Source organism: Neopelma chrysocephalum, unplaced genomic scaffold, assembly GCF_003984885.1.
Source record: "Neopelma chrysocephalum unplaced genomic scaffold, ASM398488v2 Primary Assembly neopelma1_76, whole genome shotgun sequence".
NCBI lineage: Eukaryota > Metazoa > Chordata > Aves > Passeriformes > Pipridae > Neopelma > Neopelma chrysocephalum.
The window spans coordinates 3596207-3611200 of NW_020897737.1; the positions used below are offsets into that span (position 1 = coordinate 3596207).

Here is a 14994-nt window from a genome sequence, read left to right on the forward strand (position 1 = left end):
GCAGAATAGTATGATACCACTGTAATTAACACTGCCCTTTTGACTTCTCTTTAGCCTTTACTGTGAACACAAAGTATATTGTTTTATTTTAGTTACTGACAATTAACGCTCCTCTGAAACTGTAAAATTAGCTAAACTATTTTTCAGCTCCCCTATACTCACCTGACAACATTTTTCACCATCAGATGAATGATTTCTTTATGCTGGTTTCCTAACAGTTAAGCCTTCCAGTATAAGTAAGTCCAATAGATTTCAAAGACAAGAAAATTAAAGTCTTTTAAAAATATTTTAGATTTACCCCCTGTAAAACCCCGTTTTCTCATTAAATCCTATTACATATTACAAGTACATTTTAGGGCTTAGTGCAACAATCAGTCATAACAACTTCTAAAGAGTATTTAGAGGAAACACACACTACCCTAACTTTAAAATCAAAACAACCCCCTTTTGTTTACACTATTTTTGGCTACACAACAAACTGAAAATATCTACGTACCTTCACTAAATGGGGAGCATCCTGCCTGTTCAGCTGGTATTGAGGCAACTGGTCACAGTGAACTATCCAGGGATGGCTAAGAACTTGGGCTGCAGTCAATCTTTGATGAGGGTCAACATGAAGCATTTTTGAAACAAGGTCCTGTTTCAAAATATACATTTAAAATAATATACAAAGGGTCAATGCAAATAACAGTAAAACTTCAGCTTTAAAACAGATTAGAGTTCCAAACTGAAGATTTTAGAGGTATAAAAATATGCTCATAATGTCAGTTTAAAACAAATGAAAAATCACCCTGCAATGCTAACAGTATATCTTTTAATTATGTGACTTAATGGAAACTTGGTAACACAAAATGAAGGTATCCAATTAAATAAGGAAAACTTTAGCACTTTAAGCATCTACATAGAAGGGACATAAAGGATATTGCACACTGAAGTTTATTTAGTCTATTTGGTGTATTTGATGTACTTCTCAAAAAAGTTGTCCAATATTTTTAGTTTGTACAAATGCAGTAAAAAGAAAGTATAATACTTCAGTGGTTTTCATTATCATGATTTAGACTGTCTGTATGATTTTTTAATGTCATGCTTCCACATGAAGCTTTAATAGTGCATTTCTCACCACGGATAACTGTGCATGGGTGTGAATACTGATAAAATACACTGTATTTCTAAGGTCAGCTGTTAACTACTACAGTGTAAGGCACAGGTGTTTTTCCTCCTACATGCAAGTGACCATTGAAACATGAAAGGATCAAAAACAGGAGACAAAATTCCAGCCACATAAGGGATGAGATAAATATTTTAAAATAACAATGGGCGAAACCCAATCATATATAAAATATACATTATGAGCAACATGTTACATTGCTATCCATTCCTGATCCCCCAAAGGACAAAGGAAATATACTTGCCTTAGCTGTGTCTGAAACAGTATTCCAATAACCACCACTGAGAGAGAACTTTCCACTACCTATTCGGGCCAAAATCTCCTCTGGGGTGTCATCAGGACCATTTGCAAAAGGAGTGTAGCTGTTTAACCAAACAATTTCAATGTTAATAAACTTCCATAACCCGGACCTCAATAGGTATTATAAATCTGATTGTAGGATTCAGCGAGTTCAGCATAATTACAGCAACAGACACTCAAACAGTTGTAAAAAGAAATTATTCTTAACACATTAAAATACATGACACTGACTACGGATCTGTTCTTATTGCATGTATTCTCTATTAGGTCTGAAAAGCAGATTTTTCCACCGATGTGGCAACCTTAATAACCCAGCATAAAAAGATGAATCTAGTTGCTACTGCATCTGCCAAATATCTTTTGAACTTGTGGTACTATATTTTAATTTATTATTAATCATCTTTCCTACAATTCATTTCCATTGCATATAAAATGCTTTTCTATCACACATTATATCCTAACTGCATCACTTCAAACTATTCAGTGGCTGAATTTTGCACACAATCAGGCTTTAATGCATTTCAATTTTATTTGCAACACATATTTTCTTCAACATATATGCTGCTTAATCGTCTAATTTTCACATGAGACAATAGGTTCTTGGTCCTAAATCACCTTTAAGCAGAAATTAAACACCTAATATGGATGAGACGTTAGAAGCAAAGAATTTTTCACATCGGTCCCTCCAAATCTGGATTGTACTAAATGCAAAGCATATTCTCAACCCCAAAGTGGAGATTAATCAGTGCTTTGATAGAAACATCTGCAACAGTGGACCTACATTTATTCTTCTTTTTTTTTATATTGGTTTGCTATTCTACAGCAAAGCAAACTAAAATTACCCTTACCCAGTGAGCATGGTATAAAGCAGAACACCAAGGCTCCATATGTCACATGCAGCATCATAACCTTGCCTCTTTAAAACCTGAGGGAGACAAATTTTTTTTTCTGAAAAACCTGCTCAGAAATGCTTTGATTATGCCATAAAAATAGTAAGATTTCAAATTTTTAGTGTTTACAAAGTGATTCTACTTGTTATGCAAGAACAAAAAAAAATCTAACTAAAAAATTCCATTAAGATAAATCAAGGCACATAAGCTATCCTGGTATTTACCTCTGGTGCAACAAAATTTGCTGTGTAACATGGTGTCATCAGAAGACCATTTTCCGCTCGCAGTTGTTTTGCAAAGCCAAAATCACAAATTCGAATTGATTCTGGATTACCAGATTCATCAACATAAAGAATATTGCTAGGCTTCAGGTCTCTGTGAACAACCTGAAAAAATAAAACAAACTGCTAAATACAATAAGCTAAAGACATGAAAAACTTTCTATTATAATTAGCAATTCTGCTACTTAATTTCAAATCTCCCATCAGTGATCAGTTTCCAGAGTTCCAGCTTGTGCCATCAGCTGCAGGGTTCTGATGCTTAGTGGTGTCCGGAATGCTACAATTCTTACTTGGAAACTCTTAACTATAAAACACCCTCCAAACATCCCACCCCCGCTAATTTATTTGTACAGACAATTCCAGATGTCTTGTTCTAATGGTTGAATCACAAAATTCCTTTTAAACACGCATACCTACAAGGCTCTTTAAATCAGAACCTTTGCCTAGTAATGTCTTTTGGAGTTAACGGGCGTCTGTAATGACTGGTTATATTTTCTTCACAAGACAAATTAGCCTAAAGCCTTCAGAGTCTGCTCTCTGTAAAGGAAAGGGTATATACAGCTCTAAAACAGTAGGGGGGATCTAAATGTCCTCCTTTAAATATTTAAATAGAACATGAAGGACTTTATCTTCCTGATTGTCCTGTGTGTTTTATTAATAATAAACACAGCTTTTCATGGTTCAATCTGAACAGAAGAGACTGTGGTGAAATATTTAAAGAAGGTAATCACGTTGGAATGAGAAGATACTCCCAAATTCATGCAAGTAAGGGATGTGCAGAAAGCAGAAGTTCTACTTACTCCTCCAAGGCGAGCAGTGTTTCAGGAAAGTAAATAATATAAGGCTAACAAGTAAAAGAGTGCAGAGGGTCTTGCACATTGCAAAGCCATTTAACACACAGTCTATTTAGTAGAGACTTTTTCAGCCTGCAAATACTTTCAATTCTCAGATTTAATAAAACAAATGCTTAAAATTATGGAAATAAGGACTTTGTAAGCTAAAATATACAAATGATATTAAAGAATTTGACTTGGAACAGTAGATGTCAAGGGGAACATCCTGGCTTTAGATGTCAGTGTATGAGGGAACCAGGTCCTGGTAGCGCTTGTTTTTTGGTGTTCAAATAGATGAGAAACCTTTTCCTCTAACTAATGAGTGAAACATCCTTTACTGCTCCAAGAGGCAGAAGAAAAAAAAAATAAAAACCACAGTTTTATTCTCATTGATGCTTCAGGGTTTTTTTTTAAATAGATTCTAAAAGAGGTAGAAAGGAAAAAGTGGGCAATAGAAGCAGCACAGATCTGGAGATCTGGCAGTTTCTAGAATCAGTCTGCTTGAGTTTTATGCTTTTTTTGGAAGAAGGGGAAGCAATTCTTAAGTAGGGGGAAGAGTAACAGTCTAGTTCAAATACAAATGCTAATTCCCAAGCAATCAAAATGTTTATGTCAAATAATAAATAAAATACCTTCCTATATTAAGCTGTTTTCTCAAAGTTAAATTTTGAAAATATTTAGAAATATAATTTTTTAAAAAATATATCAGATTGTTTAGGTTATTTTGATATTTTGTACAGAAATAAAATTTTATTTAGAGCAACAGAAGAGAGTAAAACAATGTGCAGGACCTTTCAGTTCTTTATTTCTTAGCATCATGTTTTTGACTAGCAGCCTCAATTATCTACCAGCATGCAGAATTTTGCTGCTCCGAGATGACATGGTACTTCTTGTTTATCCTTATGATGATGTCTATTGCGCCAATCTTTAATTGCTGTATGCTTTTAGAATGCTTTGGGTGAGAGATGGATGAAGAGGAGGATTTCAGTCCTTACTTAGCTAGTTTTTCAGTTCACAAGTATCCTATGAATGTCCATGAGGAAACTCCTTCTGGGAAGGATTGTGGAGACTGCACACAGATTCAGAGTCTGTCAAACCAGATATTACATAATACCATATTCAAATGAGCTCCTCCGATGTCCAAAGGAGTTACAACAGGAAAATCCACTGAAGACAGGAAGGACTCTTCCAGACAAAAATTAGACTACTGAAGTGTTCACTGTTTACATATATGGCCTTCTTTCATGTGGAGATGTACTTAACATAAGACCTGAAAACTTCCAAGAGTCAAAGTTCCAAAGTGCAGATGGTCTAATAGAAGTTAAAATGCCAATATTTACAGGGGTCTACAGTAAAGAAACAAAGGCTCCTAAAATCCCTTACTTGATCCAAGGACACTGGGCCTCTTTTGGCCCCATTTGGCAAGAACAAACCAAGTTATGATTTATTATTCTGTTATCTGTATTTCCATACAGAATGTATCAAGATTTGTTCATAATTCCCAGGGACGCTGCTGGCCAAGGATTCTAGTCCTGGGCACACAGACTCAAACGAAACCACACACATGAGCAAGTGATTGAGAAAGTGATGAATCACAGAATAAGATAACAGATAACTTTGACTGTAACTTTTCTGGAATAACAGCTTCCAGAAATGTCAGTGTGTGCTGAATTGTTATTTGTTACTTAAAATAATTTGAGTACTACATGTTCCAAAGCATTTTTCCTTGCGTAATAACATCACATATGAGCAACCTGACTTTTCCTTGCACCCATAATTTCTGCTTTTTCTCTATTCCCTTTTTCTTCTTTACTTAAAAATGCAACACAACTTGTCATTCTTGCCATGCAGTTGTCACACCGGCCTTCTCTATATTTGAACTACTTCCTCTGTTTCCAGACTAATTTCCCAAAGTGTCAATTTTCTGTCTCCTAACTGTCTACTACAACTTCCTGACCCTATGGCACAGAAGTTACAAGTCATGAACAGTGTTCTTCAAAACCAAGAAGTCAAAGAAATTACAAGTGCGATAGGTGGAAAATAAATTTTCAGGGTCTATCACAGGATGAGATTGAAATTACATGAGGTCCTATGGGTAAGCAAAAACACTGGTCCTAGCAATTCTTCCTGGACTTTCTTCCTCTCATATACTCTCTGTTAGCCATTATCTGCATATTCCACAGAACTGTTGACAGACTGCATGAAGAACAACAGAAACAGTTGCATCATCTCAGTTATCTGAACACATACACAGGTGATAAGGAATGTTTTGATTTCAACATGAATTCCTGCTGCAATGTAATTGTTTACAAAGAATTACTAAATTACCACACAGAAGAATGTACCAAGATATGACTTTATGCTTCTGAAAGAGAATATTAACAACTATAAACATTTTGTCCGAGATGAAAACTTACCCCTTGTGCATGGAGATATTCCACCGTTTTTGTTATTGTGAACAGAACAGCACTGGCTTCTCGTTCGGAGAAAAATTTCTGCCTAAGAATTTTATCCAGCAGTTCTCCTCCTTTCATCAGTTCTGTTACTACATATACATATTTTCCATCATCATACACCTGCAAAAAGTACATAAACATGTAAACTTCAAAATGTTTATTCTCTGCTGTCTTCCTGTGAAACATTCAGAGATAGTACAGGTGCGTCCACAAGCTGTTTTCTTCCATTTTTTGCCCCATATTTCTCAACCCACACACTATCCAAACACAGTTCATCTTCAGAAATGAACACAAAACCTTCTACAGAAAGGCAATACAGTAATGAAATAACATAAAAATACTGGCATGTAAGTGCTTAAAGACAAAAAGGGACGATTAACGTATAGTTTTCCTCCAATAGTTTTACTGAAACAAAATTAAACTAGACATGAGAGGAACTAAGTAGTAGAAAATGGAAGCTAGTCTAATTAAGGCAAAACCAGAGCTAATTCTAGCAGCAATTATTGGACCAAATTACAAATATGAACAGAGATCATTCCAACTGAACAGTGAGTCAGAAAAAACCCAGAAAAAATAAATGCAAATTTACCTCAAATAGCCTCCATGAACACTGAAGTGTATCCATACAAAGCACATAAAACCTATATCGAAGTCTAAAATTTATAAAATACGCACATTTTAGCCCTTACTTCTAGTTCTGGAAAATGGCTTAATTTTCGCATGGCTTTTATCTTCCAGGAAAGCAGTAGTTGGGAATTATTTATATTATCACCAGGGGGCGCTACAGACTGAGTGATACCAAAACACGTTTTAAGGAATATACTTGAGCATTTCATTTCACTTGCACTTCCATAGAACAGTGGACCTTAAAGATCCTTTTGTTCCAACCCCCCTGCCATGGGTAGGGATACCTTTCACTACACCAGGTTGCTCAAAGCCCCATCCAACCTGGCCTTGGCTCAGCTCAAACCACCCATCCAGAAGTGGCTCCTGCTTTGGTGAAAACTTTTACAGGCTCTGTTCCCCATTATCATTTCAACCCATCTTTTTATGGTGATGCTGCAATTATTTTCTTCAGTAAAACATTTGAAATTAGAACTAATTTAAGTAGAAACAATTATCCAAGTTGTAGTAAAATAAATTTGGGAATAGATATCAGCTAAATAACAGAAAAGAGGAAAAAAAGTTTTCATCCCAACCTGGGAAATATATGCTACTAAAGCTCTAAGCTTCATAATTTTTGTGCTCTTAACTATACTAAAAGGATTTATTTTCTCACCAAATTAAAAAAAAAGAGAAAGAATGTTAAAGAAATAATTCTGCAGGCTTTACAAGCTTATGATCTAATGGAGAGGAAGACATGATGGGTTTCTGTGTTATCATTTAACAGAAATTTTCCCCCATGAAATATAAATGACTGATCATCTGAATGTGTTTGTAGTAAGACTTTAAACATTACACAGTATTGAAAAGCAGAATTATCTAATTCTAGATACTAAACTGGATATATTTTTAATAGGCATGCTTTCTGTAATCCTAGTATAACATAAGGAAATAAGCTTATTTCATTTGACAGACAGAGCAGACACACCTCAGTACTGCAGAATGCATTCAAGCAAAATTTGCATTTGGTTACTATTTTATCTGCTAGTCCTGTCTGCCTGCCAAAAAAAGCCCACAAATAACTCACCCCAAACAAACTATTCCCCTCGCCCCTATGCCTCTAATGGTATTATCAACTTAGTTGTTTGCACTGATTAAGTACCATTGAAGTTTTCTTCACAGTCAGGTGCACAGTATTATGCTAAGATCATAAATGTGACCCTACTTTTTAAATTAACTCTGGGCACAAGCCAAAGATCCGTTGGTAGGTCTTCTATATCAGGCAAGGTGGAAGAAACTACAGTGAGAAACAAATGTAGGCACATAAAATTTAACGAAGAAAACAAGGTTCTTGCAAAGTGAAGTAAGATTTTACATACATATAGTGAGGGGTTTTTTAACTCATAAATATGCACTTGGACAGGGAGACTGGATATGTTGTTTCAAGTTTCTAAAATGCTTCAGAAAAGATTCTTCAAGCAATGCTTTAAATAACTCAAAACAGTACAAAAGTTCTGTTACAGCACAGTAACTAATACAGTAAAATACATACATATAATGGTCTGGCACAGGAAGTTTCTAGGTAATGTTTTGTTGGAAGCTGTGTGCTTCCTCTGTTCTTACACTGTTTCCTAGGCATCCACTAATGGCCTCTGTCAGAGGCAGGATATTGGATAAGAAGGACATCTGAGTTAGCACAATATAGCTTCTTCTTTTGTTTATATACTGTGTAACTGAAAAAGACCACTGATAACAATCAGAAGGAAAACCCCCAGAGGACTGTGCACTGCAGAAATAATTTGGTCTTTTGAATATCCATTGTTTCAATTCAAACACCTTTAGAATTAAATAACATAAAAAGGCTGAACAAGAATTAAAATTTCCATCTTAAGCTAAATTCAAGTATTACTGCATTTCTTCTTGAAATAGAAGAAAAGAAAGAAACTATTTCTTGCAGAATAATTATTTCCAGAGACAGGCACTTAAATGCTGAAATGTTTTATTTTGCTATTTCAGATTAGAAGCATTTAAGTTTTGATGCGGAACTGAATGAAAAATTGAGCAAATCAACAATGAGTTTTATTTTTGTAATAGGACATGGTGCCCGAATTTGAGACCTGAAGGAAGAACACTCCTTATTGTCTCCTCCGAAAGTTGCAATAGCACACCACTGTATTGTGGGATATGCAAGCAATCTGCCCCACGGATCTACAGATGTAGGACAATGAAAACTTAATGTTAATGTTAAATTCTTACAATACTGGATATTGTACAAGTTTCTATTATATATGAATCCTATACCTCTTTCCTTACACTGGACATCCATAATGTCTGCTTGGGGAACTGATGTGAAGCTGAAGTGAGTGAGAATTACAGCCTGCTGTCTTTCTTTCTCTGTGGGCTTAAGGCTTTTTTTTTTTTGTTTTTTTTTGGTAGTCTCCTATTTGTGTGTTGCTGTGCATGAAAGACGGTTCCTGCTGAAAGATGACTGATGATGATAAAAAATTAATTACAAAGTAAAATAATTCAGCATATATGGCAACTGTTCAAGGCTGCCTGGATTTCTCTGTTCTCAATGTAAAATATTCATAAAGCTAAAGTTCAGGGAAGTGCCCACATTCTTATGTTTGTCTTCCCACTTAAATAACATAACCTCTATTATGACTTAAAGTAACACACGAGCCAACATGCAGCACTAAAAGCAACATGATTGCTGATGCAGGTTCTGTTTAGCACAGTTGCTTTATTGTCCAACGGCATGAAGCAGAACAGAAAGTGGGATTGTAATTATGGTATCCAGCCTGCAGTAAGATAAGTTCCATGGTGAGCTCCCTTGTATATCTGCCTTATTTTGTTCATCCAAGAAAGGGCCAAACTATATGATATTGATAAGGTGAAGACAGATTGTAGTAGAAGAACTTCATGCAGAGTTCTCTAGTGCTCATCTCCAAAGTATTTATGAGCTATTGTTTTAATGACTTCAAAATGTCTGACAATCGCCCTTCAGCTGAGCTCAGCTTCCAGGAAACGGTTTGCTGTTTTGCTTGAGGTTTGGTTTGGGGAACCAGAATATTTTCCTGCAGTCTAACAAAGTCATTAAGCATATGCCTTTTTAATTTTTAATCCTCTTTAATGAATAATCAAGCAGAGAAAGACAATTTTCCTTTTCTGTTAGATCATCAGAATTTACTGTTCACTATGAAAAACCTCTACCTCCCAACTTATGCTATTCCTTGCTTTTTATGGTCAAAGCATTTCTATGGTCAGAGCAAATAGCAAAGAAAAAATTAGCTAGATAGTGTTCCATACAAAGACCAGACAAAGATACTAGGTAAAAAAGACTGACAACCACGGATATGGAAAGATTTTGTCTACTACTGAGTAATACTTGCTACTCTCAATAAAAATTACTTCAGGTACTGTGCTAACAGTGAATCCTTAGTTATATAATAATGTACATTAAAATTGCTTTTGATTAATGTAGACAAAAGCAGATTCAAAGTTAACTAAGCAATAAAAAAACCTTGCTTGTTCCTTTAAAAATACAGCCAATGTCAAAGGACTTATTCTTGTGCTAGCATTCATGAAGGATGAATTATTTGACTCTTTAGGATCATGCTGTACCAAAATATGAGCATCTTTAAAAGAAAACATGTCTGTAAAAAACTGGATACTGTTGAATAAATTGCATTGGGACATTGTTTTATTTTTAAATACTGAAAAACATGAACACAAATCTAAAATGCAGTTTGTCATCTCTCAAATTAGAAAGTGATACACAATTATAATACACTAAAGGACGTCTCTAAAACAGTACTTACATCTTTTAGGGTAATAATATTTGGATGCTGTCCATAGCGCAGCAGGATTTCAATCTCCTCTGTTGGATCTCTTTTACTCTTGTCAATAATCTGTAAGAGCAAATAGATACATAAGCATAATTCTTTTTGTGAATATTATATAGTGTAATACCTTGGAGTGTTATGCTTACTGGCATAAATAGTTAAACAATATTTATTGTTGTACAGGGCATGGATTATAACCCAAATCCAGTTTGTTAAATTGGAACAGCAAGGCAAAGCAAAAAATGTTGGAAAAAGTGAAAAAAATCTCTGTTGAAAAGAATTTTGGAAGATAAGTGATCTGATCCCTTTGGCCATGATAAATAATGCAAAGTTTTTTAGTAGATAAGTCTTCAGTCATCCATTATTAAATAAAATAGAAAGTTCCTAATTTAACATGATATACTGGTTTGATGATGTTAATGAACTGATTCTCACAATGCTAATCTCAAACAAATATTTGGTGCAGCAAAAGATAAAGCAGAAGAGTAAGAGAATAAAAAAATTAGAAAAAGTAAAAATTTCTCAAAGTTAATTCAAACAAGCATTCATTATGAAAGTCCATTTGAATCTCTGGAGACTTGCTATAAGGCTCTGCAGTTCTCCCTGTGTAAACAAGAAAAATATTGTTTTGCCCTACTTAGAAAATATTCTTCATTTTTTTCCTCTCCTGAACTGTAGAATTTCTTATAACGTCTTCTCTATCTCTGTCCTACCCCTTCATTTTATGCCCTTACTGCTACCAGCCCCATCCTAACACATCAGACACTGATCACCTTATTCCTTTTGTCATGATTCCTTGAGGAAAAAAATGCCTTAACAGAGGCAATAGAAAAAGTGAGGCAACCTTCACAATAAGTGTTGTAGCTGAGGGAATTAACAGCTACGCCAGTACTTTCTTCTAATTTAAAAAAATTACTTCAAATTGAAAGCACAGAAATCAAATCTGTTCCTGGCCAGAACCAGAATAAAGATAAGTATTTAACTACCAGATTGAAACTGGAAGGTCTCTAGTAGGCAATCTACATATAAGGATACAGCAAAACATAATTCATCTTCACATTTTACATAATTAAATAGTAAGCTCTTCAGCAATTAAAAAAGAGAACTGTCTCACAGTACAGGATTTAAAGACTGGTTTTATTTTTCCACTTAGAAAATCTGCTAATCCATACTTCTGCTTTCATAGTAACCATTCAGTCCCACAATGTTATACAGAAAGACAAAAAACCTTGTAATTGCAGTTCTGGGAAATCTTCTGATTTCAACTAACAATTTAATGCCTTCAAAGAAGTGTTAAGAAAGCCCGACAGAACAACATAATAACAACATTAAAAATCTTATTGAAAACTAGGAAGCAAAAACAAAGAGTTGAAGTTTATTCTGGAAGTTGTACCAGACTTAAAACTGTTACGAATGCCTTACCCACCTGAGAATTTATGAATTTACTTTGGAAGCAAAAAACCCATATATAACTATGTTTGAATAAAAGTAATCAATTACATTTATAAAAAAATGATAAAAGGTCATGAAAGCTTTTCATAGTACATTTCCTCCTAGAATCAGTCTTGCAGCTCCTATCAGTTGCCATAATGATATAGGTGATTCAAGGACTGAAAATTGCTTTTCCCCACCCAAAATAGCACATAGATAACAAAAGCCATAGAAATTCTATATAAATATCTCCCAGTATATATTCTATTTGGTTGACTAGCATAGTTCACAGTTGCATATAATATATTTTTATATTAAAAAATTATCTTAATCTCTATGCTCTCTATGGCAAATAAAGATGCCCAATGCTAAAATCTGAAAAGTGTGGTTTATAACAGTCATTACCTTTACAGCATACTCCATGTTTGAAGCTTTATGTATACATCTCTTGCAGATAGAGTAAGACCCAACTCCGATATCTTCCTTTACTTCATATCCATCAGTAAACTGAATGCTGTTCCTGTGCAACTGCTACCAAAATAACATTATCAATTGATGAATATTCTTAATATGTAACTGATCTTTTTATTAAAATAAGCTTTTTAAAATTCCTATTGATTTGCTTCAAACTTTCAACTGATGACTGTACAATGTCAAAGTGGTCTAAAGAGCCATTACCTTCTGTTCAAAATTAGTGTGGGGTAAATTATAAATTAGATATCTTGTAAATAATACTCACTATATTTTGGAAACTGACAGAGTTATTTTTCTGATTACTAACTTATTAAAGACAGAATCTCCAAACCAAAGAAAAACAGAAGACTTCAAGATAAAATAGTGATACAACAATGGTAAAGAAGTATCACTGTTTCTGTTATCCTAATAGACAGATGAATGCCAGCTGGAGAATTCAGACATACTGAATAGAATATAATTAAATGGAATTGCATGGAGTGGCAGTCAAAAAATCCTTTCACAGAAATAAAAAGCTGAAAGAAGGACAAGTGTTCACTCTTGTAAGGGAAGGAAATGGTGTTCTAGTGTAAGGAGTTTGTGCAAAGGATGCAAAGCATTTGCAGGAAACCATCTGGGTATCCTGCAGCACAGAAAAGAGGAAATAGAGTGAGGAAGCGGTTGAGGGGCACCAGAGGAAAGGCATCAGAGAAACAGACCTTTACAAGAGAAGGAAACCATACACAAAGAGAAATAATTTCATCCACAAAACTATGGGGAAAGAAGCAGCACAGAAAAGCTTGCAGAAACTTTTAGCAAGATATCAGGACCAGATATAATCCTATGCATATATCAAATCAGATAGTTTCTTGAGAATAAAAAAGGGTATAAAGTTGTATTTTCAAAATTTTTATTATACATGAAACAATAATGTCTAGAAAAAAGCATGTTGAGACTATTCTAGACATAATGAGAATGTTAAGGAAATATAAGAGCTATTCATGTTCTAAATAAATTGTGGGTTTTTTTTAATTTCTCAGACATTTTCAAAATACCTGTGCAGTGCAAAATACAAATAAATCCAATCATACAGCACACCTTTTTATTTCCTACCCACATTAGGAAGTTTTCAATACAATTTAGATTACCAGTTGGTTTTCATGACTCAGTAACTAAAATTATTTAAAGCAGAAAGAGGAGGTAGAAAAACAATTTTTGCAGAGGTCTTCCAGTTTTCTCTCCTGTATCTGCATCTGCTTTTGTCCCTGCTAGTTGTAAACTCTCCAGTGTATTTTGGAACAACTGCAGCCTCATAAGGAGGCAAGGCAAGCCTCTTCCCCATTCTAGCAAGAGGTTCACCTTTCCTGTCTCACAGAAAACAGCACCTTCCCAAAGGTCTGTTGCGCAAAAATAAGCAGCACTGGCAGTAACAGAATATTTAAGAATAGCAACTGCATTAGGCTATTAAAAGTGACAACCTCACAGTTATATGGGAGACTGTACTGGAGTCATTTTAATACTTCAAGGAAGTGAAAGCTTGAGTATGTACTGTAACACTGACTTGTCTGATACACTGTAAATAGCACAGATTAGCAAATTAACCTAAAGTGGTTTGGGAGTGACATGGATTCCATATCCTGGGTCATGGATTCCAAGATGCAGCAGTCCAGAACATCCAGATATAGTCCACAATTATAGTATTTCAGTGCCTCCTCCTACTACTGCATTGCAGGAGTCAACTGACATTTTCATGCATGGGGAAAAAAAGTCAAGACATCTGTTATTCCCCTCCGTCTTATAACTATGGCTTGATATTAAAGAGTTAATTCAGTAGAGATGGTAGAATGTTTTCATTTAAGGGTTGAAACCTATTTACACCTGTAGCTGCTCAGTAATTAAACGGGTCCTGCACCTTCAGAGCTTTTGTTTGGATAAAACAATATGATCTTTACTTTTCTTGTATAAAAGCTGATAATGACTTTGTCATGGTACTGCATTCTGTGAGGAAGGAAACAATCCCTCCACCAAGACACAGCATTGATTTTTTTTTTAAATTGACTGATCTACCAATTTTTTTTTAAGCAGATGTACTCACCTGGACGATTGAATGCACTCCAACTGTCTGCATTGCTTGGCTTTCATCATCTGATGCAATAGCTACAAAACTAAATCCCCGAAAAAGCTGATGTGCATTAGCACTGGGTGGGATACCAGGTGAATCTGAAAAACACATTGTCTACTTACAAGCAGAGTTTTTAAAATATAGATACAAGATTATGTCTACGCTGAGGAGCAAACTACAGCTTTATTCTACACAGAGACTGGAATTTTCAGAAAGTGTTTCTGAGGATGAAAATACAAATAATTAATGAATTATTTTGCATATATTATCTAGAAACACAACTGATAATCACACAATTTTCTAATTCAAATACCAGTACTTTACTAAAATATTTACATATAGCAGCATATCTACATTACGTTTTTGTGGGAGAATACTGATATTTTGGTAACACTTTAAATTTGTAAAGACAACTTTCTATGAAATTTTGAATGGATCACTGCAAAACTGATCCATTAGAATTCTATTTTTTGAATATGTACATAGTTTCATTCTTATCTGTTTACCTTTTGGAGTTTTTGCTGTAAACTCAGGGTCAAAATAAAATGTATCTTCAGGTCTGCCAGTTGCAGGTTTAAAAGGGGGATGAATTTCTCTCCTGTATAATTTCTG

General features: G+C 34.7%; 1 protein-coding gene across 3 annotated transcripts in view; it reads right to left on the bottom strand.

Annotated features, from left to right (window-relative positions):
• The window catches only part of RPS6KA3 (ribosomal protein S6 kinase A3), a 77076-nt gene that overhangs the window by 4770 nt on the left and 57312 nt on the right, over positions 1–14994 (bottom strand). For 2 of the 3 annotated variants that reach the window (XM_027689198.1, XM_027689201.1), the window contains 9 exons: positions 14889–14991; positions 14356–14480; positions 12213–12338; positions 10353–10442; positions 5890–6048; positions 2583–2744; positions 2317–2393; positions 1413–1530; positions 497–637 (listed from right to left, as the gene is read on the bottom strand). In XM_027689198.1, coding sequence (XP_027544999.1) covers positions 497–637; positions 1413–1530; positions 2317–2393; positions 2583–2744; positions 5890–6048; positions 10353–10442; positions 12213–12338; positions 14356–14480; positions 14889–14991 — 1101 coding nt within the window. The remainder of the gene's footprint in view (positions 1–496; positions 638–1412; positions 1531–2316; positions 2394–2582; positions 2745–5889; positions 6049–10352; positions 10443–12212; positions 12339–14355; positions 14481–14888; positions 14992–14994) is intronic. The other variant, XM_027689199.1, reaches the window with a different exon arrangement.